Source organism: Python bivittatus, unplaced genomic scaffold, assembly GCF_059951505.1.
Source record: "Python bivittatus isolate LINGU-HERP-01145 unplaced genomic scaffold, Pbiv_v1 ctg000010_np1212, whole genome shotgun sequence".
NCBI lineage: Eukaryota > Metazoa > Chordata > Lepidosauria > Squamata > Pythonidae > Python > Python bivittatus.
The window spans coordinates 2,074,523-2,098,593 of record NW_028277029.1 but is presented as its reverse complement, the minus strand read 5'-3'; the positions used below and the strand labels follow the sequence as shown (position 1 = coordinate 2,098,593).

The 24,071-nt window shown below is 45.5% G+C and overlaps 1 protein-coding gene across 2 annotated transcripts in view; it reads right to left on the bottom strand.

Moving 5' to 3' along the window:
- Positions 1-20,721, bottom strand: part of LRP6 (LDL receptor related protein 6) — a 72,763-nt gene extending 52,042 nt beyond the window's left edge. For both annotated transcript variants that reach the window (XM_088146911.1, XM_088146965.1), the window contains exons 1-3: positions 20,232-20,721; positions 9,039-9,432; positions 3,305-3,502 (exon numbers count right to left, since the gene is read on the bottom strand). In XM_088146911.1, the coding sequence (XP_088003037.1) occupies positions 3,305-3,502; positions 9,039-9,432; positions 20,232-20,286 (647 nt within the window). In that variant the 5' untranslated portion in view covers positions 20,287-20,721. The remainder of the gene's footprint in view (positions 1-3,304; positions 3,503-9,038; positions 9,433-20,231) is intronic.
- Between the last annotated feature and the right edge of the window lie 3,350 nt (positions 20,722-24,071).

Genomic DNA, 24,071 nt, shown 5'->3' with positions numbered 1-24,071 from the left:
GCCAGGATCTTTATATCATTATTAACTGACAAATGAACAATACCATTTCTATAATACTTGCAACATCCTAACCCAAAAATTCTTGGTCTAGACAATCTGGTCTGCAACCAGTTATTATATAAAATTTTGAAGCTTGGCTTCTTCATTAGATAGACTGAAAATTAGACCAGAGGAACTAGAATTCTGCAACTGCAAGTCCCATCTGAGAGATTGGGAACTATATTTTTCATCCAAATTACAGGTAATCCTCATTTAACTACCACAACTAGGACTGGAATTTAGGTCTCTAAGCAATGTAGTCGTTAAGCAAACCATCATGTGACCAGACCAGATTTTACCATTTCTGTAGCAGTCGTTAAGTGAATCATGCAGTTCCCCATTGATTTTGCTTGCTGGAAGCCAGCTAGGAAGGTTGCAGATGGCGATCATGTGACCCCGGGACCCTGCAGCCATCATAAGCTTGAGCTGGTTGCCAAGCGTCTGAATTGTGATCATGTGATCACAGGGACGCTGTGATGGTCGTAACTTTGGGCGCCAATCGTAAGTCACTTTTTAGCACCATCGTAACTTCCAAAAGTCACTAAACGAACTGTCATTAAGCAAGGACTACCTGTATATGCTATCATTTTACACCCAATTCAATAACTACTATGAAGCATAATAAACAGCAGAATTCACATGGGTTACAAGTAAAGACTTTTTCTTATTCTGTTTCAAATGAGTAACTTGAGAGCAATGGTGCCCACACTATTTTTTTTTTTATTCATCTTTGATCATGAGGGTCTTCAGTGAAACGAGTTGGGTACACTGAGTAGCCGGACATTTGTTTACCATCCTGTTCTTTTGGGTCTGCCTTTACTACAAAAATCACTGGCCAGCAGGGTCAACATGAAAAAAAAAAAGTTGAGATAAATAATGGGAGGTTCAGACCTCAGCCAAAAATGGTTCATACAGCTGCAAAAAATGCACCACAGCAGAGCCACAAAAGTCTTCAGGAAGACAGGGGTTCAAGACAAGCTTATAAATAATTCTCTCTTAATATGTAGAAGACCGTAAAATGTTTTTAATACAGTTGTGTCCTGAAAAGGACCGAAAACCGTACAAGTGAGATTTGGCTGTGGAGGAAAAGAGCACTTTTCTTGGCACTGAGTTTAGCCACTCAAACCAGTAAAACACCACTTCTGAAACACCCTGGGCTATTGCCTAGAGTGACCTCAAAGAAAACAGGTTTTTTTGAAATTATTATTCTGAAAACCCAGGCCACATGCCTCCGGTGGTTTTTCTGAGCTCACTTTAAAAAAAATCAACAAACGTAGATAACCACGGTGAGTCCCAGAAAGTGTGCTCGGGTGACTCCAGCTGACAGTTCAAAACGAAGTATCAGCTATCACAAACCAGCTGAACAAAACCACAGATATGCCAAGGATGGTGACTTCATAATTATGAGAGAAAGCTTTCCCGGTCTGCAATTTGTAATTGCGTACACCACCCTTGTGTATTCTACGTGCGGTCAGATCCAATTAGAAGAAGACCACGTTATGGGTAACCCTTACTCAGCTGTACGTCACGGCTCTGTCAGGGAAGGGATAATATTTACAGGGACCCTTATTAAGCCAAACATCTCTAATTCCCTTCTCCTACAGATGAATGCTACCGATGACTGAACATCGTACCATGCAAAGACATTTCACAGTGGTAAACGTGTCTATATTTCAGTGCCCTTTAAACAAATGACTTCATAAATATTTAAAACATTTCTGAAGAGCGGCGTCTATAATTATCCGGCGCTTAATATTCACTATCATAATTTATCTCCAGTTCAAAGAATTCCACACCGTGTGCAAAATAAACAAAAAACATAAAAGCAAATATTAAACGTAGTGTTTCTTTTTCTTTTTTTTTGAAATACCAGCTTTTCATTGTTAAAAACTGTTCTCAAAGCAGGAATATCCCAATAATAACATTCAGACCAGCCAGTGGATATAAAATGACACCTCTCAGTACCTCAGAGGGCTTGCAAGACCAGCCTTTGACAGCTCTTTGTTAGGGATCAAGCAAAGCTTTTCCTGTTGAAAATGCGGCATTTCCACCCAAAAGAATCCATACAGTTGCAACAAGAAAGTTGGCAGTCAATCTTCTTCACCACCAGAGGCTTCAAAACTCTTCATTAGAGGAAAACTCACTATTTTGCCACGAAATCCCAACTTTTGCCTGCCTACTGTTTCATTACTTACAGGCAGCCCCAACCTCAGATAAAGAGGGTAGATTGTTCAAATGCAGCTACAACATTTACTTTTTCTTGTCTTGTCACTCTTCCTCTGCCTCCGTTTCTTGTGTCTCCTTTAAGCTCCTGCTCTTTACCAGTGCTAATTTTGCTTCTGAGCTCATATTGCCATTGCATCTTTCTTAGTAGGAGTTCACAAATTTTAAAGGGCTGTCAAAAAAGTGCTGGGGATCGCACTCCAACTCCATCTTCGCTTAGGATAGAGGTGGGGGATGGCCCTGCCAGCAAAGGTGGCCAAACTTGAGAAGATCAAACAAGATCTTCCACATACCTCCTACTGATATGAACCACAAATCCTATCGGGTAGGGGAAAAAATTGGGCAGATCTCAGAAGCTGGGAAATTTTAAAAAATGGGTTGAAGTGGTTGGAGAGCAAAAATGTTAGGAAAACTACAGCTGTTTAGACAAATGGCTAGCTGAGGAATTCCAGGAGTTGAAGTCCATTCATCTTAAAGTTGCTAAGGTTGAGAAACACTGGTGTAGACATTCAAAGCCTCCAATAATTTTGCAGGAAGAAGCTTACTGGGAAAGCTAACCCAGCATTTTACATCTCTCAATCTCCCACAGGAAGGAAGATGAGGGTCACAGCTAAGCCAGTTCATCTCAGCTCCTCTACGTGCCTCCCAGCCCTGCCTATACAACGGTGCTGTCTTCAAACTTCATCTCCCTGTCTCTCGGCCTGTATGTACGCACACAAACATTTTGCAAGATAAAACCACCCTTCTGAAAAGATAAGGATACAGTCCTGCCATTACAGATTCTGAGAGAATAATCTCTTTCTCATTTGATTTTCCCTGAACCAAACAAATTAAGAAGTTTCCTTCGGAAATTCTTAGCAAATGCACTGTCCTATCTTCCTTCTGCAGGTAAAAGCAAAGCATCATTCTAAAACAAAACATCTGAAATTTAATGAAATAAAATGGAAGCAAAACAATCACGGACAATGACTGGCTCATACCCTTGCATTTGTTTCAGGTAAAAAATGCACGTTTCCTTTAAACTGCCCATCTTAATTCATACCTATGTGTTCCATCCAGATTTGATCTGTGAATGAAGTTCAGTTTAGCATCTGCCCAGTAGAGCTTCTGTTCTTCGTAATCCAGGGTTAATCCATTTGGCCAATAAATGTCTGCATTGATGATAACCGAACGGCTTAAACCATCCATCCCAGCACGTTCTATCTTTGGCATTTCTCCCCAGTCCGTCCAGTACATGAACCTGGGATTTTAAAAAAGAAATGGGAGAAACAGGTTATGTCCACTTTTTCCCAAATACAACGTAAGCATCTTCCAAAAAGAAGAAATATATCAGTTAAATATATTGCTCATTATCTCTGTTCTTGGTCTGGGCTGGACAATGGGGTTGGTCTGTGCGGTATGCACACCCTGGTACACTTCTTCTGGCATCAAATCAAATCAAATCAAATCAAATCACATCTTTATTACGGTCATAAACCAGCATATCTTCTGGCATCGTTTGGGAATGCATCTCTCTTGGGTGGGGTGTTCTTTTAGAATTCTCTCTGATATTCTCAGAAAAACATGGGGAGGGGGGAAGCTCCTCTTCCATTTCTGAAAGTAAAGTGAAAGAAACCCACTTCTGGGAAGCCCACATGGCAGAGAGACCAGAGTCAACCATGGTCAAGTGAAGAAACGCTTGAAAAAGGAGCTCTAAAGACAAATTCTCTTGTGAAGAAAAGACCCAGAAGTTTTGCTGGTGGCACTATTCACATAGGCTGCTAAGTCTGGCACTGATTCTGGACCTGGTTCTGCAAAAGGCTGGAATCATCTTCATTTTCAAAAGTCCTCTGAAAACATGATTATCAAGGAGATACCAAAGATCTCCCAGAGTGAACATGCACAACTATTTTCCACAAGCCAATGTAGTGACTCCCTGATTAAGGAACCTTCAGATTGTGTTTAAAAATGCAAAACTTATCTTACTTCTGTTGCTTTGCTGATTTGGGGATGTTTACTGCAGTCTGCCCAGAAATGCATGCCAAAGTCTGTTGCTGGAATCTGCTGGGCAGGTTATGTAATACTGTACAGTAGTTCATGCTATCTACCACACAAAGTGCTGGAAAACTGAGCAAAGAGATTATTTTAAATTTTTTAAATTAAGAATTAAAGAAATCCCAGTGCATTTCTTGAGTGAGATTTGCTTGGCTGCCAGTTAAGCTTTAGGTTTTGGACTGGGAACTGCTACCTAAAACAATTATTGTTGAGATTATTGTGTTTTGCTGCATAAATATCAAAGGGCTGTGTTAATACAGATTTCTTTTCAAAAATTGAATCTCCATGGAGCACAACTGTCCCTATTCCTATGGAACAGAGCAAAACTTCACAGAGACCAATCAAAGTTCTTCATTTAGGAAACAGAAATAAAATATACGGACCTAAGATGGAGGACACCCGGTCTGAGAATAACAGTTGTGCAAAAGATCTTGGAATAAAGCAGTAGTTAAATGCAAACCAGATATGAGTCAGCAGTGTGCTCTTATAAACTACAATGGCAGCAGGTATAAATGTGATAATATGCACGTCAGTTATTCAGTCGTTACCAAATGGATCCATAGCACTTCACCTCCCAATCTTTTCCTTCACGAAAAGCACAGAAGGCGGCTGGATGGCTTTCGGTTTAAATCAGAACCAGTTCCATCTTCCCACCTCGTTCCCTAATTAAGCAGCAATTACTGTTTAAAATGTGCAATTCAAATGAATGTCAACAGCAGAGTTATATTAATAGAGTAGCAGAATATAGTTACAGAAAGATTTTAAATGAGGCTTTAGATTTGGGGAAGGAATGAAATACTAGATCTCGTTTATCAGGGTTTACCAAATCTGTATAATTTTATGGGCAACCTCTCTGCGTTCATGTGATACAATAATTCAGCAGACCATTAGATACAGCGTGGGCCGTGCCAAAGATATGACACATTCTCAGGCAAATAATTTTCTTTCCTGTTCTCGCTTCTTAGCTCTTTCATTAGAAGCTGTGGGGGATGAGCCAGGGACCTTCTTTAAATCATCTGGCATCTTATAAAGCTAGAGATAACTATTTCCTCCTCAAACAATGCAACGGGACCAAAATAAAATTGAGATCACCCAAATGAACCGGAATACCTATGAATCTGAAGCACAGGGCAGAAAAGGAAGAAATAAATATCAGGTATTCAGTATGAGGGAATTCTCCAGAGGATGTTGTCCCACAAAAACCAGCTAATGATCTTGGTTGTGTCACTTAGGGTTAAACGTCCATCTGGAAGTCATCCTAAATCCTATCATTAAGAGGAGGAAATGGCTGGTTCTGGGATGACTAAGGACAAACTATGGCCTTCAGAGTCTGCATGTGTCGATGGTAATTATGTCTTAAAATAGTGGTTGCAAGCAAGAAGCATGGTTTCAGGTCAAGCAGACTTAGCATGATAAACCTATAAGATCTTACCCCAAAATATGAGGCAACGGGACTCATCCAAGACTCCATGATGGATATGCCTGGCTGAAGCAACCTTGATCACAAGATATAGAGTCCTTCCTCACAGATCAATAGGTAATATATCACCAACAAACACTACCTTAAGTGTGGCTGTAATCTTGGATTCCCTCATATTGAATGTGCACCACAGCTCTAAACTCTCCCTTCTTTGTTAGGCACACAGTGTAGATCAGTGTTTCTCAACCTCAGCAGCTTTAAGCTGGGTGGACTTCAACTCCCAGAATTCTGGGAATTCCCAGAATTCCCCAGCCAGCCACTGGTGTAGACTAAGAACCACTTAGTGCAGTGTCGTCCAAACTTGGCCACTTTAAGATGAGTGGACTTCAACTCCCCATGGCTGGCTGGGGAATTCTGGGAGTTGAAGTCCACTCATCTTAAAGTGGCCAAGTTTGGACAACGCTGACTTAGTGCACACTCTACACAATTAACACCTGCTGCCCACTGAGTGTTATGCTGGTTACAGGGCACCTTTCCCTCACTTAATACAAGGCCATCCTGGCTTCTTATGAACAAACCAAATTGGATATACTTCATAGCCAAAGCCAGTTTGCACCAGTTCTTAAATGAACTAGAAACGGAGAGATTACTACATCAATCTGACATACTGCTTCCTTCACAAGAATTACAAACTCCACAACTCCTGACTTTCACTGATTGTAGGAAAGCCTTTTTTGCCTGAAACTCTAGATAAAAAATGCTTTAAATGAAATGGAAGAGAAAAAGTCTATGTAAGAGTTTTGCTGAAGGGTCCCCAAAGTCCAGTCCAACAAGCACCCAACGTCCCTTCCTCTGGGAGGTGCACAACCACACACGATAAGCAACGGTTCTTTTCTGTTCTTCCCCAGTAAATATTATTATTGTATTATCCAGAGCCAAGCCATTGGATATTCCTTCCCTATAACATCATGGCAAAGAAGAATTAATCATCCTCTTTTCCATGAGTGATCACTTAAAAATCAACTCTTGGTCATTTTATGAGCAATTGGAATAAAAAACAGACACTCCAACATTTTCCTGTCAACGGCTTTCCAGTGAGTTGGCAATTCAGCGTGCAAGTTAGGCATTTCTCTGGGAAATAATTAAGTCTCCACATACTGTTAAACTCCCAACAATGATCATCTGGATTCTAAATCAGAAGCAAAGCTGACTTTAAACATCAAATGCACTGCATATATCAACTACTGCAAAGCTGAAATGAATATCCAGTGAGAGGCTTTTGGGGTCTTCTTGGTGTTTACGTAGAAACAAGTTTACCAAATGCCCAGGGAATTTGCTCTCAAGCAAGAGGTTTAGGTGATACTCCTGACCATGGGCAGTTAGCAGATGCTACATCGTCATGATTCAACATACAAACTCTCACAATTTTTTTTAAAAATCCATAAAATACAGTTGCATTTAACTAGCTTGACATTTCACCAGCCAAGACTCTTCAGTGTCAAAGTGACAACAAGGTGAAGATATAAGGAGGGAAAAAAAAGAGGAAAACTCAGAAAATGTTAGTAATGAGCTGTTGGCAACACTTGAATGACCAGTTTCAAGGAAGACCTTAAATCTTCTAGCTCACGCTGGGTTTTATGTGTTACGATTAAAACCATATGGAGAACAGCCAGCTTTGCAATGAAACAAAACAGTGTATCTGCAATCAGAAGATGTTCATCTCTCAAAAGAAGGAGGCATCTCTTCACAGAGTACGTAGCATAACTGGTATGCCCTTTAAAAAGACGAAGAGGACAGGAACCACCATTTAGACAGCAGTTACACAACACTTTTGTTTTGATCAATCTGCCAAGGAGAGTCACACTCTGCAGACCCAAGGACATTTGGCATCCAGGGTGGATTAAAGAGAGCAGGTAGTTGACACAGGTTGGTCAAGTCTGAAGGTCATTCCACATAAATGGAGAAGGCAGAACTTACTGCACACCTGTGGACCACTTTGTGATCACTTCAAGGGCTTCTCTCTTCCAAGTGGGAGGGGCCAAAAAGTTCTGCCTGTTTTATGGGGGTTAGCATGGGTGCCTTAAGCCTTTCAGAGGTCACTTCCCCATTTAAGGAGCCCCTTAGGTGCCTTAGGTCTTTGGAAGGCTTAAGGCAGTAAGAGCCGGTTTGGTCTAGCGGTGAAGGCAGCAGGCTAGAAACCAGGAGATGGTGAGTTCTAGTCCCGTCTGAGGCATGAAAGCCAGCGGGGTGACTTTCGGCCAGTCCCTCTCTCAGCCCAACTCACCTCACAGGGTTGTGGTTATGGGGAAAAGAGGAGGAGGAAGGAGGATTAGATATTTATATACATAACTCAAGGCAGAGAACATAAGAAAGGTGGGATAAACCATCTCTAAAAAAAGGCACTATCCTCTCCACTGATAACAAGGCATGGCCAACCAAACTCACCGCTGCCCCTGGAGCCAAAATAAATCTCATGAAGTGCTCCCCTTGGTTGAGGGTCTTACCCTAGATCACATGTGGGAAACTGGCAGCCCTCCTGATGTTGATGGAACACCATTACTGGTAACTCCACTGAGCCTGGTGCTCCCACAACATCTGAAGAGCCAGAGGTCCCGTCCCCCATGCCAAAAATTACACCCAATACGCCTCCTTGGTGCTTCCTGCAGTTTGCAGAACAGCACTCTGTAAGTAAGCCGTCTACTATAGCTGATAATAATCTATTCAATTTAAAGCCCGCTTTCCCAGAGAGTGCCTAAGTTGGTTTATTGTGACCTTATTAATGAAAGCGCAGTTTTGCTTCCACAGAACCACAGAGTTCTCGGAAGTATCATTTGAAAGCCAATGTTGTTGAAAGATGTTGTGGTGGGCCGAGCCGACGCAGAGGGAAGGACGAGGAGCAAGCAGCAGCAGGATGAAGCAGAGGTATCCACAAGAATGGAAAGGCTGTGCGTAGCTTACAAGTGGTAGTAACTATATACCACTCGGCTGCTATGGGCTTTATATTTTTGTATACGTTTTTATTATTTTTAATATTGTGAGCCGCCCACAGTCACGTACGTGAGATGGGCAGCCACGTAAGCCTACTAACTAACTAACTAACTAACATCATTTTCTCATAGTTATCCTTGATTCCAGTCCAGGGATGTGAAAACCTAGTTTTCGGGAAGGACCATTTTATGGAATACCAGAGCCTTCTGCTCTTCTTCCAGACCACGCGGATCCAGCCATTCTAAAGTAGGTTTCTTGGCGAGAAAAGAAACCTCTTTGCTCAGAAGTCTCTACTGGAAAAAGTTGCCCTGCCCACATAGAGAAACAGACCTACCCTCTTGCAGGATCTAATGCAATTGCTCTGGGTTGATCCAGCTCTTGCCAGAATAAAACTTTTCGCAAAGATCCATCTAAATTGGAGACTTCGATCCGGTTCGTTTCAGAATCCGTCCAGTACAGTTTTTCACCCAGCCAATCACAAGCTAGCCCATCAGGTGACAAGAGTCCAGAAACGACAACATTTTGCACACTCCCGGATTGGTTGAATTCTGTGCGTTTAATGGCTTCTTCGCTGACGTCGCTCCAGTATATCAAACCACGGACGAAGACAAAGTCCAGCGCAGCAGCGTCTTCCAGGCCACCCACCACAACTGTGGCATTCTCAGTCACGTCTGCGGCATCCACCAGCCGGAGATCACGCCGATTTGCGTAAAGCAACAGCGGAGAAGCTTTGGAGTAAGAGAAACACATTATAGTCAAACACAGTGCAAAGCTTCCAGTCATTTAAGAACTCCTTTATCATGTCACCAGTAAAGTTTAACTTCTAATATTAATGTTTCCGGACTAACGTCCTTCTGAAAAATGCATAAGATGCGAACGCCATAACTTAAATGTTTCACTTTAGCACTGCCACAAGTCTGCAAATAAGACTCAAAAAAATATAATTAAGTTGACTGAGACCAAAGACAACCCAAATATTTCAAGGTGTAATTCACCTAACGGAGTTTTCTGGCACCAATTATAACACAGTATCTCTCACACAAGGTGTATACAGAGTTTTCTGGTAGAAGATATAACAATCTTTTAAAATGGTCTTAAAACAGGACGAGACAAATTTAGAGGGGAACATCTGTCAAAAGTTCAAAGAGTAATTTCACGGAGACTGAAGAATTTAAACTTCTGCTTATTACCGTTCAGGTGAGGAAAATATATCAGAATAGTTAAATCCACATTCACACAACACATTAAAATATGGGCTATTCTCCGCAAGTGGCTTATTTACCTTTGGCCTAGCGTAAGTACAAGGATTTTAGCTTACAAGCCTTGGTTTATGGCATAATGTCATGGGTGAACCAGGACTTGTTCAAAATTTCATGGATAAAAGAAATGTGATGGTGCGTGAATCTAATCTCAACCATCAACCAATTATGGTTTTACACTTTGGTTCATTCACTGATCCCTTCTGTGCATCACACTAGGCCAAAAGCAAGCAAGACCATGTGTTACAAAATAGAGTAAAAGGCAGAAATAAAAGGAAATGCAAATCATATTTCTGTGTCACTCCTACAATTTACCCCAATCAGATCCACATATGCAGTTCTTAATTGTACTGTATTGTTCGGATAAAGGGCCACATTATATGTAATGTTTGGGTTTTGACTGCACATGAAATATTTTAATATAAGGATCCCAACAGGCTGTTGTCTAACCTGTGTTCCAAGATATTGATCTCTCTCATACAGCTGACATTCAAATAATGCATGATCTACTGTACGTCCTCTGTCTCTTGAGCTCCACAAATACAAGTACTTTCATTGTAAGGAACCTGGTTAATCCTTCCATATTTAACATCGTGTCCATGTTTGCATTTAAATATTTGATAGAAAGAATGCAATCCTATACACAGTGACCCAAGAAGAAAAAACAGGAGTCATCTACAACATACAGTGTAAGGACTATAACAGCCACTATGTAGGACAGACAGGCAGAAGGCTGGCAGAGCGCATCCATGAACACCAACCGGCAGTCAGAAGACACGATGAAAACTCCTTCATCTCCCAACACATGGACAGACCCAACCAGTTTCAGCTGGGAAACTGAGCATCTGAGACCAAGCCAAGTCCAAAAATGTTAGGGAATTCCTGGAAGCTTGGCATTCAGACAAATCATCATCAATAGACCATTCAAAGGAGACAATAAAAAAACCTAGGAGGGTAACAAAAAGGCTAGAACACACCTCCTCCAGCAGCCAACCCCCAGGGATGAACACCAGACAAACAATCAGGCAGAAAATAATACTCTAATCAAGGAACCACCAAGGAGGTAGCTACACCCCCACCAACACTGGCAGGGCAAGCTACTGTATATAAACAGGCAGCCAACCCCACACTCACTTGCAGCGAGACTGTTCCCAAGTTGGGTCATGAAACGTCTGGAAGCAAATAATCAAGCTTGGAGAGCACCAATAACTCCATACCTGAAGAACATTTTAGCTTACCCAACATATGTCAATATGATACCACCAAACATAAATCAAACCAATAAGGAAGCAGAACATTTTGGGAAGGTTTTAGAACTTCCCAAAATGTTTCAGTTCATTTGTTCTACCCAGAAAGCCATCATTATTGCACATCTCCCTCTGCTTCATTTCACATTTTATTCGACCTCTGCCCTTGTTCTCTTCTCCACCCCTTTAATTACTTATTCTCTCATTCTTTTATTTCTGCTTTACTGCACTCTTTTTACTAATATTTTGTTAATTCATCCTGCTTCTCGGTAGCTTTCAAGTTCTTTACCCTCAAGGAAAAATGTCCGTATTGCATGCCTTGCACTGCATATTAGCATCCTGCAGAGGATTCTAACTAAACATTCTTGTTTGTCAAAGACCAAAAACAAACAAGCAAAAATAATGTTACACTTAACCAAAGAGCATACATGCAAAGAAGACATTAAAAACATAGGGGGGAAAGCCCACTTCATGCTGCAGGGACATCTTCGTCAACTACTGTATTTAAGGAAAAGAGTGATAAAGATTTTGAGCAGCCATTGGAAAACTGTTCTGAGATGTATCTTAAAGATGGTTCATAGAGACATGCATGCTCTTTGCGTATAAAGTCTGAACCGCCTCTACTGATAAGCCCTAGATTTGTGATGTGTGATGAGGAAACTCGTATAACTCTTGGGGCTAGTACCCTGGCTGAAAGTAAAGATTAGGTAGCCATGTCTTTGCAGGAAGGAAATGACAGCTGAGAAGTAGAAGCAGATGCTTCAAGATCAATCAAAATCTGTAGACAAGGAACAAAAGCCAGCAAAAACCACCAGATCAGGACTGTACACCTGAGGAGGATTGAATTGTGTTTCTTTTCCCAAACAGCATAAACTTGACCTGGCAAGGTTTCCCCACATTCTTCCAAGGTCCACCCCAGTCTCAGTGTGTGAAGAGGTGCTTGTAGGGAAGGTACAGAGTTGGTTCACACCCCACAGTACTCCATAGTCTGTTTCATCACATCTTCCTAAGTAAACACACTCTGAAAAATTCTGAGAACACAGAGTTCAGACAAAGTCATACAAGCCACATCAAGATGCAGAAATCCAACCCTTCAGCTTTTCCTGGTTTATAATAAAAGATCTCTAGATGATGGTTCTTTGTCATCTAAAAAGCGACTAGCAAAAGACTCAGAACCATAACTCTTCGCTCTAGCATTCAAGTTATGGACAGGTCAGACTAGATCTACAGACTAGTTTGAACTGGGCAGAAAGATATGTGGGACCTTAAATCAACACCTTACGGGTAAGGTAAGCATACTTTATATAGATTTAATATCTTTTTGTTAGGCACGTAATACTTTGGAAGGTCTAAGGAGCCACACTTTCAACAGGGTCAACACTTCAGACAACTCAGTTGCTTGGTTTACAACAGCTCACATCACTGTGAAGGTTGTTAGAAGGCATCAGCTGGCGTGAGATGCCTCTGATGATGTATGTTGCAGGTCATGAAAACTTCTGCCTTTAAATAAAATGTGTTAGTCAGGAAAGTTGCTATCAGACACCTTTTGATTTGGACTAACGTGGCTTTCCTCCTACAATGACCACTGTAAAGTGTTGATCTCTAAGATGACACTGGACTGCTGGTTTGGTGCAGCAAAACTGTTATTGTATTAAACTCGTTCAGAAATACTTTCAACTGAAGCATAAGAATGATGAGAAACAAATCCCTGTTTCAACCATGACCATGGTCCTTAATTTGCAAAGACCAGATTCACAGATTGTACTGAGCCATAATGCATCTGTTTGTGGCTTAGTGTTACATGCGACCCTATTCATTATGGTTCAATCCATAAAACCCAGGTTAAAAACTGTTTATAGACAGAACTCCACAATGTGTAAGAAATTCCCACATGGTTACTGTGTGATATCACGAGGCGATCGTTAGCTGCATTTCTATGCTATTCATTCTTCGTTGCATCTTCCCCCAACAAGCCTCTGGATCAATCCTGTTTCTGCTATCTGGAAGAGGAAATGCAAACCATGGGAACATTTCTGCAAAAAACCTTCTACTCAGAAGCCAATGCTCAGAAGAGAAACTCAGGACACACGAGAGAGATTCCTTTAAGTGGTAATAACTGTTACTCTTGCATAATTTTTAAATGTATTAAAGTTGGGATTTATGGGGCTGTATTCCTCAGGAGCAATTAAATGAAGATCCAACATTACAAAAGAACAAATACACACAGAACAGTCTCCACAGAGAACCTCTCAGAAGCATACCCTTCCTATTTAATCAAGGCTATTTTCGTTATACTATAATATTATTACGTTAACTCTACACATTTATCTGATCCCGCCTGGTACGTTGAGCCCTGTAAGCAAACAGCAGCTCATTATCCCATCCGGAAGCATCAAATTCTTTGCTGCTGCTGCTGCTGTTGCACAGGTTTGCATATTTATTCCAGGCACCACGGTAAGGTTATAAGAATAAAATACCCAAATCCTTCTAGGCTAACTCACTGTTTTCTTGAACTAGATCACATCCACACTTCATTCAAATGTGGCTTTTCCAGCAGCATGTACAATAGTTTTTTTACAGCTAACTTGCTTTACTGATCTGCTACATGTTAAGAGTTTGTTCTCTTGCATGGTTAGAGGAAAACAGCCTGATATCAGGTCTAGCCGTCACCAAATTGAGAGGCAGATGGAAACTGGACCACCTGCCCACAAGGGAGGACCAACCAGCCCTTTTCACAGCACAGAAAGGAGAAAAAGACACAGAAACGGAACCCTGAACTTGCTATACGAAGGACGCATTCCTGATATCAAGCGGCTGCAGGATATTTTTTCGTAACGGCATCTTGGCTATTGTATGGTAAAATTGCTGTATAAAATTCCTAACAAGAAGTTGGATTATCGGGTGCCTGTTAACTGTTTCCAGCCTACCCTGCTAGGGAGAAGTCCCATATAGTCCAGAAGAAAACTGGAGGAATTCTGAAGGAAATCTTATGAGCTTCTTACCAACAGTACTCCAAGGATGCCCTTCAGTACAAAGGTCTTGTTTTAAATATGGAAGAGAAACAGAAAAAATGTTTCCTTTCAGGTAAAGGAAATCTGTTTGTGGAAGTGGTTTTACAAGGCTGTGTCTGACTCAACAGGTCCTGATGTAATATACGGAATTTCTATCCACCAGAATACATAGATTCGAGCAAACTCACTCCGCATTTAGTGGACAGGGGTCCACGTAAACAAGTCTCAGAAATGGGAACCAGGAATTTCACATGGTACCCTAAACTCTTCAACCAAGTTTTTTCTTCTCTGCATATCCCTGACTTCCAAGGCCTAAATGGATGACAACTGCTGGCACTTTTGTTAACTGATGGAGAAAATATTTTACAGTATGCCACTGAAACCCATTTCCTTAACACGGAGGCACCAGACAGAACCACATTATTCTCCTGACGCAGTGTTTTTCAACCTTGGCCACTTTGAGCTGCGTGGATTTCAATTCCCATAATTCTGGGTGGCGAATTCTGGGAGTTGATGTCCATGCATCTGAAAGTGGCCGAGGTTGAGAAACATTTTCCTCAAGTCTCAAATGAATGGCACATTTTCCTACTTTAGTTATTTTGCCTTGAGTGCAGTAGCAATTCTGCCTTAACAATATTTATGTTATTGCTCTTTGGTTGAAGTTACATTGTTCGCTCTTAATTGTTGTTTATCTCCTTCCAATTTTTTTGATCCTGAAAATCAGGGCATATATTTTTAAAGAAAATAAAATTACAGATAGTGATTTAGCAGATGTATACTTTGCCTTTGCCTTAAAACCCTTACAACAGTATTAAACTCAGACAAAAACAAAAATTGAACTCTCTCTGTGTAACAGTATCTTTTTACTGTTGATACTATTGAAGAGTATCTTTATCCTGTTGATATTTATCACAGTTGCCATGTTATATTTCGTTTCTAATTGTTTGCGCTTAAGGTTCTTCAAAAATGTTGTTGCATATAGTAGAAATAAAACCGAAGTAGCATTACCAAGCAAAACCTGGAGAAAATTCTCCTTCTCTTCTAAGCTACTTCTTACACGGGCTTTGCCTCAAGAATAAAGCCTATTTTGCTTCTTCATAGCCACAAGCCCCCACTATTTGTACAGCATTTACCTCTGAGGTAAACAGAGTTATACAAAACACATTTTATTTCTTCCAATCCTTACTTGGCATCATGGCTCCACTGCTCATAGCAAAAAATGCTTTACTAGGAAGATTTATGAGTTTTTGGTGGCCTCTGAATACTTCTGAATAATTCGAAAAGGTAAAAATGGACAACTCTTCCCAAGCTGGGTTGTACGTTCCAGATGTGAAACTTCCCAGGTAGTCCTCAACTTCATTTAATGACATTTGAAGTTACAACGGTGCTGAAAAAAGTGACTTACAACTGGTCCTCGCACTTATGACCATTGCAGCATCCCAGCAGTCAAACAATCAAAACTTTGCAACTGGCATGTATTTATGACGGTTGCAGCATCATCGCCATTTGCGACCTTCCCAGGGGGGCTTCAACAAGCAAGGTCAATGAGGGAAGCTGAATTCACTTAATGACCACAGTGATTCTCTTACTGACCATGGCAAAAAAGATTGTAAAATTGGGCACAACTCACTTAATGACTGCAACACTTAGCGATGGAAGTTCCAGTCCCATTTGTAGCCATAAGTCAAGGACTACCTGTATTGCACTTCCTACAGAAACTTCTCAGAATGATGTAACCCCCTGATAGATTGCAAAAACAACTAAGTAGGAGGAATGATCTCATTACTGTGAATCGTCACAGGACTTTTTAAAGAGCATTAGGAAAATCATTTTTCTGATATGTTCTATCAGACTATAAAAAAAAAATACCTTAACCTTAAATTTTCTTAAGTCATTCAAAGCGATGAATGTGATATATATATTTCTGAATATACACTTATCATGCAGCGAAGTTACAATGATCCAGGCTGGCTTTTTAATGATTGCATGCTCATTGGAAATCCCAGATTTGTTGCTGAACAGCACATGAACAGAAGAACCCCCTGGCTTTTAAAGAAAAAAAAATTGCTTTTACACTACCAACTCTAAGGAGCACTTACATATCACCTAGCAAATATAAAGCTGGATCTTGTGCCTGCTCCTGTATTAGGAACCCCATTTATGCAAAGGATAACCAAGGAACTTTTCTTGAGTCAACAGCAAGGCTAAATAGCATTTTTCCCAAACTAAGCCCATGACATCAGATGCCAAAACAACAGATTTATTAGTCTCTCAGGAGTTGCAAGTTGTTTTTGCTGCTGCACATGAAAAGAATGGGTCTCCCAAAATCTTCACAGAGGAGTAAAGAATGAAGCTTTGAATAGGACAGACTGAAATCTGGTGCACTTTCTTTCAAGTAGACACATGCAAAATCGGGCTGTTGGTTAGACAGTATTTCAGTGGGCCACGTATTCCTCCAGATATGGAACTTGGGCAAACATAATGCTTGAATCAGAAGTACTTCCCTGTGAAGGCTGAGCATAGCCCATGGAGATGGCACACTGAATCCCTAATAGCTGGTTCACGTTTTCCCAGCAAGCGTCACACCCAACGGAAAACTGAAACCAGATCTTTCCAATCTAACAGAAGTACCACACTGCAGCCACTCTACTACACCGGCTGTTTATGAATTCATACACCGACCCAGCAACCAGAAGATACGAATGATCCCCGGGCAGCCCTTTGGGTTCAAAGGGAAAAGGTACTTCAGCACACGTGTGGACGCCCACAGGGCACCTGCTCATCCTGCAGCTGAGGAGGGCAGCTGTGCCCTCCCGGAAAAAACCAAGCAGCTTCAAGGAACTCCAGATCACCTTTTCCCCTTCGAGTCCAAATATCTGGGCAACTTATCACACTCACTGCTGGCAACAAATTGTTCTGCAGGAGGAGGAGGCTTCGTGTGTATCCCACATGAGACTCTACCAAATTTAATTGCCTGGTAATGAGCTATGGGGGACGGGGAGAGCTATGGCTCTCCGTCCTATGACAGCCAAATATACACAATATTTGACTTCTCTGCTAATGCTCTCCACAGCATCAGAGGTGTTGCCTGCTCCTCAGCAAAAGAAGAAAACAACACTTTCATTAATCTAAAGGGCCAAGCTTCGTCAGTATTATTTCAAGGGCGTACAAAACACAACACTTTACAATCACAACCCAACTTCTCTTCTTCCTTAGTTCACAGCCAGTTCCAACCAAAGACACAGAACACAGCTCTCCAGGCCCAGAACTAAACAATAAACTCACGACCCATTTTCGGATTGGATACCCTCAGGATCTTATCTTCATCTCAAGCCCAACCAACAACTGGGGCAGCTTAAAGTCCTCTTTAGATGTTCCCTCTTCTGTGGACAAAGTCTTTTGCCATGGACCTGATCTAGCATGCTTCATCAATGACGTGGCTGGTAACACAGTCAGGGGTGAGGTCTGCCCAGTTCCTCTTGCCCACTTTAAGCTGCTGTAGGCACTCTGGCTCTTTGGCTTCTGTAGAGACATTGCCTGTGTAAAGCCTGAGGTTTTTCGAGCTTCCATGGGTTCCTGGCAAACACAGACTGAACACTCCTTTGAAAGAGGCTAAACCTGTGTGTAAAGAAACAGGTCTTGAGACAGAGTTAAGCCTGTGTTGCACGGAAGGTCAATTTAAGCCATCCACATGTTGGTTCTGCCAGCTGTGCATGGCTGGTCTGGTCACCATCATGCACATGACAGGGTTTCCACAGCTTCTGCCAAAGCAGATGCAAGAGATGGTGGGAAAGTAACAGGAGGAAAGTTAGACCTCAGGGTAACAGATGGGAGAAGGTCCGGCACTCTTTCAGAGGAGCACGAGACCCCTGTTCAGAAATAGCTTGACTGAGAGGTCACAGGCACCCAGCGCTCCTGTGCTGTGACCTGCTAGCTGGGATGCTTGATAGTTCTCAAGCCAAGCCCCCCCCCCCCAATTATGTGATGCTGCTTGCTTTCCCCACCAGCAGGCGACACTTAACAGGAGGGAAGATGAAGGGAAGGGAAACCCTTCCCTTGACCTTGTTCTGTGTTAAAACGGGAAGGAGAGCACCGCTTTGTGGCTTCATTACTGAAACTTAATAGGGTCTGGCCACTTTCCTGACAGTTATGGCTATGGGGACAGCACTTCAATGTAGCTATCTGGTGGCACCCTAAGTGATCTCTGAAGAGGTACGGGTATTCATCCCTCCATACCCCCCAAAAGGTTCCTCCTGCACAACCTTCCCTAGAATAATTTTGCAGCACGTTTTGGTCCCATTCACTTCAGCGGGTAGAGCTTTACAGGTACTCTGAGTCCAGCCGATGCGAGGTCACGCCCCACATGTCCTGGACGTGCTGGCCTTTTTGCAAACTCTGGGAGGGGTCGAAAGGAAAGGCTACTCCACCACCTGAACTTTAGCAAGTTCTAGGGCTGGACTGCTATTAATTTTTAACTGGAGAGGCCAGCATGCTTTTGGGCAACTGCGCTCCTTTTAAATAAGTCTTGGACAGAAAGCCCAATTCTGCTTTCTTTTCCATGAAAGAACAGCTCTTTCATGCCACCCCCATTAATTCCAATTAAATTTCAATAGGAAAGTTATGGGTGATTGTTCCAAATTCCATTTCTGGCATTGAAATGGGGGAAAAAAATAAAATGCAGCATGGACTATAAACTAACCATTTTTTCTCATAAATGGCAGTGGTTTATGAAGCTTCATAGAAATATGGAAGAACATACCAGGACATTTGTTTTTAAAAAATTGAAAATAAATCGTCTTAGACCTTGTTGAATCTTCCACATCTGCTCTGGCTGCACCTTAGTCTGATTATTTATAGAAAACATAGCAAGACTAGATTTTATGCAGGAAAAAAGTTCATGCAAACGTTCTCTTCTCCCCCCCCCCCCATTAGCTCTTCAAGTAGAAAATGTGATGCTCTGCCATGAATTTAAGCGTGCATGTGATTTCTACAGGAAAACAGAGTATCTGGCAAATATGCCTGGAGTAGGAAAATATTTTTCCCATTATTACTGATTGACTTTCTGGGACTCTCTCCAATCCAGTTCAACGTCTGAAAGTTCATCTAAAAAAAAGAAAACGCCACCCTCGAAAGGAGAGTTTCTCCAGAGTGATACAGGCCCATACGAAAAAGAAGCGGCACTATTTTCCTCCCATTAAATTCTAAGGAGGTTAGGACGACTCCGATGCTTCCCATTCAGAACTAAGGGGTGTGTGACCCTGATACAAGTGTAGAGCAAACTTTGACGAAGCAGCACTGGACCTCCGCGGCCTCTCGATCCGGCCCGGCCCCCGAGACCGGGCACGTTTGCCCCCTGGCATCGCAGGCGCCCTTCCTCCGGGCCCGAAAGGCTGCCACGCGTGATTGAAAACGCCACGCAACACATAAAGGCTCTCCTTGTTCGGGCGCGCTGGCAGGCCAGAGGGGTCGGCCCACGTCGCCCTCGGCCCCCGTAATTTCAAGGCGTTTGGCCGAGCAGGGGAGCGAACGGCCAGCCACGAGCTCGCGCGGTCCCCCCGCAGAGGACGCGGAGCTCGCCGGGCATCCCACTCTCCCGCGCGCGGCTGCCGACGGGGAAGCCCTTCGCAGCTCCGAGGGACCGAGCCGGGGCGACCCCCGGGCCGGCGTCCCCTCGCCTCGCCTCCAGCCCCGGCTCTGGCCGCGCGGGGCGAGCGGGAGGCGGCTTCGGGGCGAGGGACCCCGCGAGGCCACCCGCCGACAGCCACCGCCTCGGCAACTTCGCGCACAGGCGGGGCGAGGCGAGGCGAGGCGAGGCGAGGCGAGGCGAGGCGGGGCGAGGCGGGGGCACCCGCAGCAAACCTGCCGAGCGGAGCCGAGCGCAGCAGCCCCGGCGGGCGGCCGGCCGGCCGCGCCTTTGTGTCCGCCCTCGCGCCCCGCGAGCGCCGCGCGCGATGCCCGCCGAGGCGCCGGAGGTCCCGCGCCCGCCCGCCCCGCCGCCCGCCCGGCTCACCTCTCGCCAGGGCGCACAAGCCGCAGACCAGCAGGCTGCGCAGGACGGCCCCCATCTTCGTTCGCTCGCTCGCTCGCTCGCTCGGGCGGCCCTCACCGGCGGCGCGGCGGCGCGGACCCGGCAGCCGAGGAAGGGGCCGGCGGCGGCCGAGGGCGACGGCGGCGGCGGCGGCGGCTCCTCGGCCGCCCGCTCATGCTTCCGAGGGGGGCGCGGAGGGCCGGGCCGGGCGAAACGGAGCGGAGCGGAGCGGAGGCGGCGCTGCCCGGGCGGCTACTTGGCCTCGGGCTCCCGGCGCGGGCAGGGGACGCGGCCCCGGCCCTCCATCGCCGCCTCCTGCAGCCGGGGCGGGGGCGGGGGCGAGAGGCTGCGCGCCGGCCCGCCTTCGCCCTCCTCAGGCAGCCGCTTCCTCCTCGGCCGGCTGGGACCCCGGCGCGGCGCAGGGGCGCATTCCGCGTAGCCCGGCTCCGCTCTGCTCCTGGGCTCGCCGAGGCGGGCGCCCTCCTCCTCCTCCTCCTCCTCCTCCTCCTCCCCTCCCCTCCCCTGCTGCTGCTGCTGCTGCTGCTGTCGCCGCCCCCGCCGCCGCCTCCTCCTCCTCCTCCTCCGCCCCTCCCCAGCCGCAGCCGCAGCCGCATCCACGGGCTCGCCTCCGCCCGCCCCGCTGCGCCGCCAGCCGAGAGAGGCTCCGACGGCGCGGGAGGGCTCGGCCCCTCACGCCGCCGCCCCCTCCTCCCGGAGCCGCGCCAGGAGCCGCCCCTGCCGCATTCCGGAGGGACTCCTTTGCCCCCCCGAGAGCGGTGATGAGGCCTCGGCCGCCGCGCGCTCTCTGGACCGGCCTGTCGGAACTACTTTCGGGACCGGCGCGCAGGACGCGCGGGCACGAAGGCGGCCCCGCTCTCGCCAGGTGTGCGGCCGGGCGCGCCGGAGGGACGGGCGGACGGACAGGCGGGCCCGGCGGGGGTCGCGGCGGAGCGCCCGCGCTGGCCTCGGGCCGGCGGCTCCGCGAGGGTCGCCGGGCGGGCGGGCGAGCCGGGCTCGCGGGACCGGCGGCCAGAAGCTGCCCGCCCGCCGGCCGCCTCCCCGCTCCGAGGAACGCCGCTCGGCTTTGTTCCCTTTGTCTCTCGGCAGAGCAGCTTCGCCGGGGACGCCGCGCCGGCACGAGCCCGCCCGCCCGCGGGAGAGCCGGGTCTGCTCGCCCGTCCCCGCGCGCATCGGCCGAGCGATGCTCGGCTGACGCGTGTCGGGCCGGGAGCGCTGGGTGTCCCCACGGCCCTCTAGACCCCACCCCTCTTCGGCTGGCGCCTCGGGTGAGCCCAGGCTGAGACCCGGGCATGGTTCGCGCATCGTGTGAGCCCAGAACACGGGGGTCGCGGGGAGCCCCGCGGCTCGTTGAACAAGCGTGAACTCGGCCAGGAAGAGGGGAGGGGAGTCAGTCCGCAATCTGGGTCTCTCGCTTCGTAGCTCCGTATTCAGAATCAACTTAAGCAGGGTTCCTCAACCTTGGCTACTTTAGGACGGGTGGACGTCGGCTCCCAGAATTCCCCAGCCAGCTTTGCGACGTCCACCCGTCCTAAAGTAGCCAAGGTTGAGGAACCCTGAACTTAAGGAAGGTGGCCGGTTTTTCACACCTCGTGCAAAAACACCCACCCAAGATGCGTGACTTGGGTCCCTAGTACTTGCCCAGGCTCCGAAAAGTGGGAGTCTTTCCTCGCCCCTAATTGGGAGTGAAGGTGAAACCGGATTGAACAGGGAGTTGCTGAATTTGGCTGGCTGTGCCGGGAAAAAAGCACTCAGGGTTGCATCTTCAGTCCATAATCTCTTAATGCTTCATAATTAATATCTGAAACAAGAGACACTCCTAGGGTTAGAGAGGGAAGGTGGAGAATCTCCTCGGCGGAGGAAGGAATATTTCTGGCTTGGTTTTTCGGCCTGGCACAGATTGCCAAGAAACATCATATCCTGGAAGGGAACGATCATTTGCTTTAGCAAGGCTGTCACCCTACAATATAGGGTTTTTAGGTAATAAAAATGGGGGCTGCAATACCTTTCATTATCCGGTCTGCACTTTTTATGTTGATAAATGTATCATTTGTATCACAGAACTCACAACTCAGGTGTGTTTATAAAATTTAAAAGCATATTTTCTCAGTAGCAAGACACGTTCTGTGGAGTCTGCTTGCTCAAAAGCGAAAAAACCCTGGATATACGAAGAGAATGGCGGGGGAAATGGGACCTTTATGCTAATGTTCCCAAACATTGCCTTCCTATGGGGCATCTTGGCCAACACACTCTAGAATTTCTTGACAGCGAAATTCTGCAGGGTGTGGTCAAAAAAGTCAAGATGGTGGCCAGGGTGCTGCAATCCAAGATGTCTGCCCATCTTTTATGGGCCACTTCCCTGCTTGGAAGAAATAAGCCAGGGGAGATAAATGAGTTTGTCATCTCTGAGTTTGCTGGGGATCAGCTATTGCTTTGCCTTTTTACAACTTTGTTGATGACAGAAGGTCTGTATTAACACAACTCTCAGAAACACAATCGCACCTTAGACTAGCAGGTTGTTGTCAGCCCTTCGAGGCAGACCAGGCCAGGAAACCAAAGGTATGAATGCTAATGTTGTACTACTTTTATTATAAGATTACAGTAACGGAATCTTGCAAGTCTGAATGCGCCTCTCCCCTCCCTGCCATTCTGGGGGGGGTCAAGTCTGAGATGCCTTCTCAAATTACATTCCTGCTCTGGACTCAGATTTCTCTTATCTGGCTGTTGTCTTGGTTGTGGCCCTTCCTCCTATTCCTCCAAGTTATGCCTTCTGCCCATTACAGTTGTGTGGACATTAGCCCCTATCCCTAGTTTATGTGTCAACGGGTTGCGCAGAGAGAGAAAAGTGAGTTAGTTTAGTAAACTGGTCAGTGAACCAGGAGTGGGTCTGTTGAATGCGCTGTATGGTGTTCTAATAGCAGAAGAAGTAGGCATAATTCAAGAAATGCTGTGGGTCTTCCTTCCTATGGTTGTCATTGTATACTCTGAAATTGGAGAAGAAACAGAAGGTAACACAGCTTTTAAAAAATCCAGCAATTGCAATTCCCTCTTTACAACTATGTAGGAACACCAATAGGGGCCGGGTCAAAACAGTCAAGATGGTGGTCATGCCTGACTGCATGGTTCAAGCCCTGCTCCTTTTCGACATGTGCTGCACATAAAACACCCCTCCCCTTCACCAACACGACGGATATCAATTTAGAAAATGTTTGTATTTCTGCACAGCTGCACCGTTACATAGGTGAACAATAAAAAAATACCCAGGGAATTCCTGGGGCGAGGGATGAAGGTGTGGGAAATAATGCAAAACAGATTCTGCAGCTTGAAGACCAGTCCTGTTAGCAAGAGTTGTCTCAGCGCAGGACTTTAGGCAAGACAGGGAATGAAAACATCTTTCTAGGAGAAGGCAGAGACACCAGTGCCCAGAAAGGTCCATGACGTTCCCGGGAGTTGAGTTTTACTCAAGAGAGCCTTACTTTGACCCAGCTCAGGGAGCAGCCCTTAGCCAGCCTTGGCTGATCTCGATCGCCGAGCATGACTGAACCTGGCTATTCCATGGGTGGGAAGTTCCAGGAAAGCCCAGGTCCGGAGACTAGGGTGGGAAGTCAAAAACCAGTCCAGAAGAAGCAAGTGCAGAGATGTCAGCAGAAGTCAGTCCTCACTTGAAGGTGACTTGACTTACTAGGTTAGAAGATACAGAGCACAGTAGTGTAGGGACATCAGGGTGACTGAAACAGTGAGCATCAAAATGCTTTGAGGACAAGCAGGACATAGATGGGAAAATGGTACCAGCTGAGAGGTGGG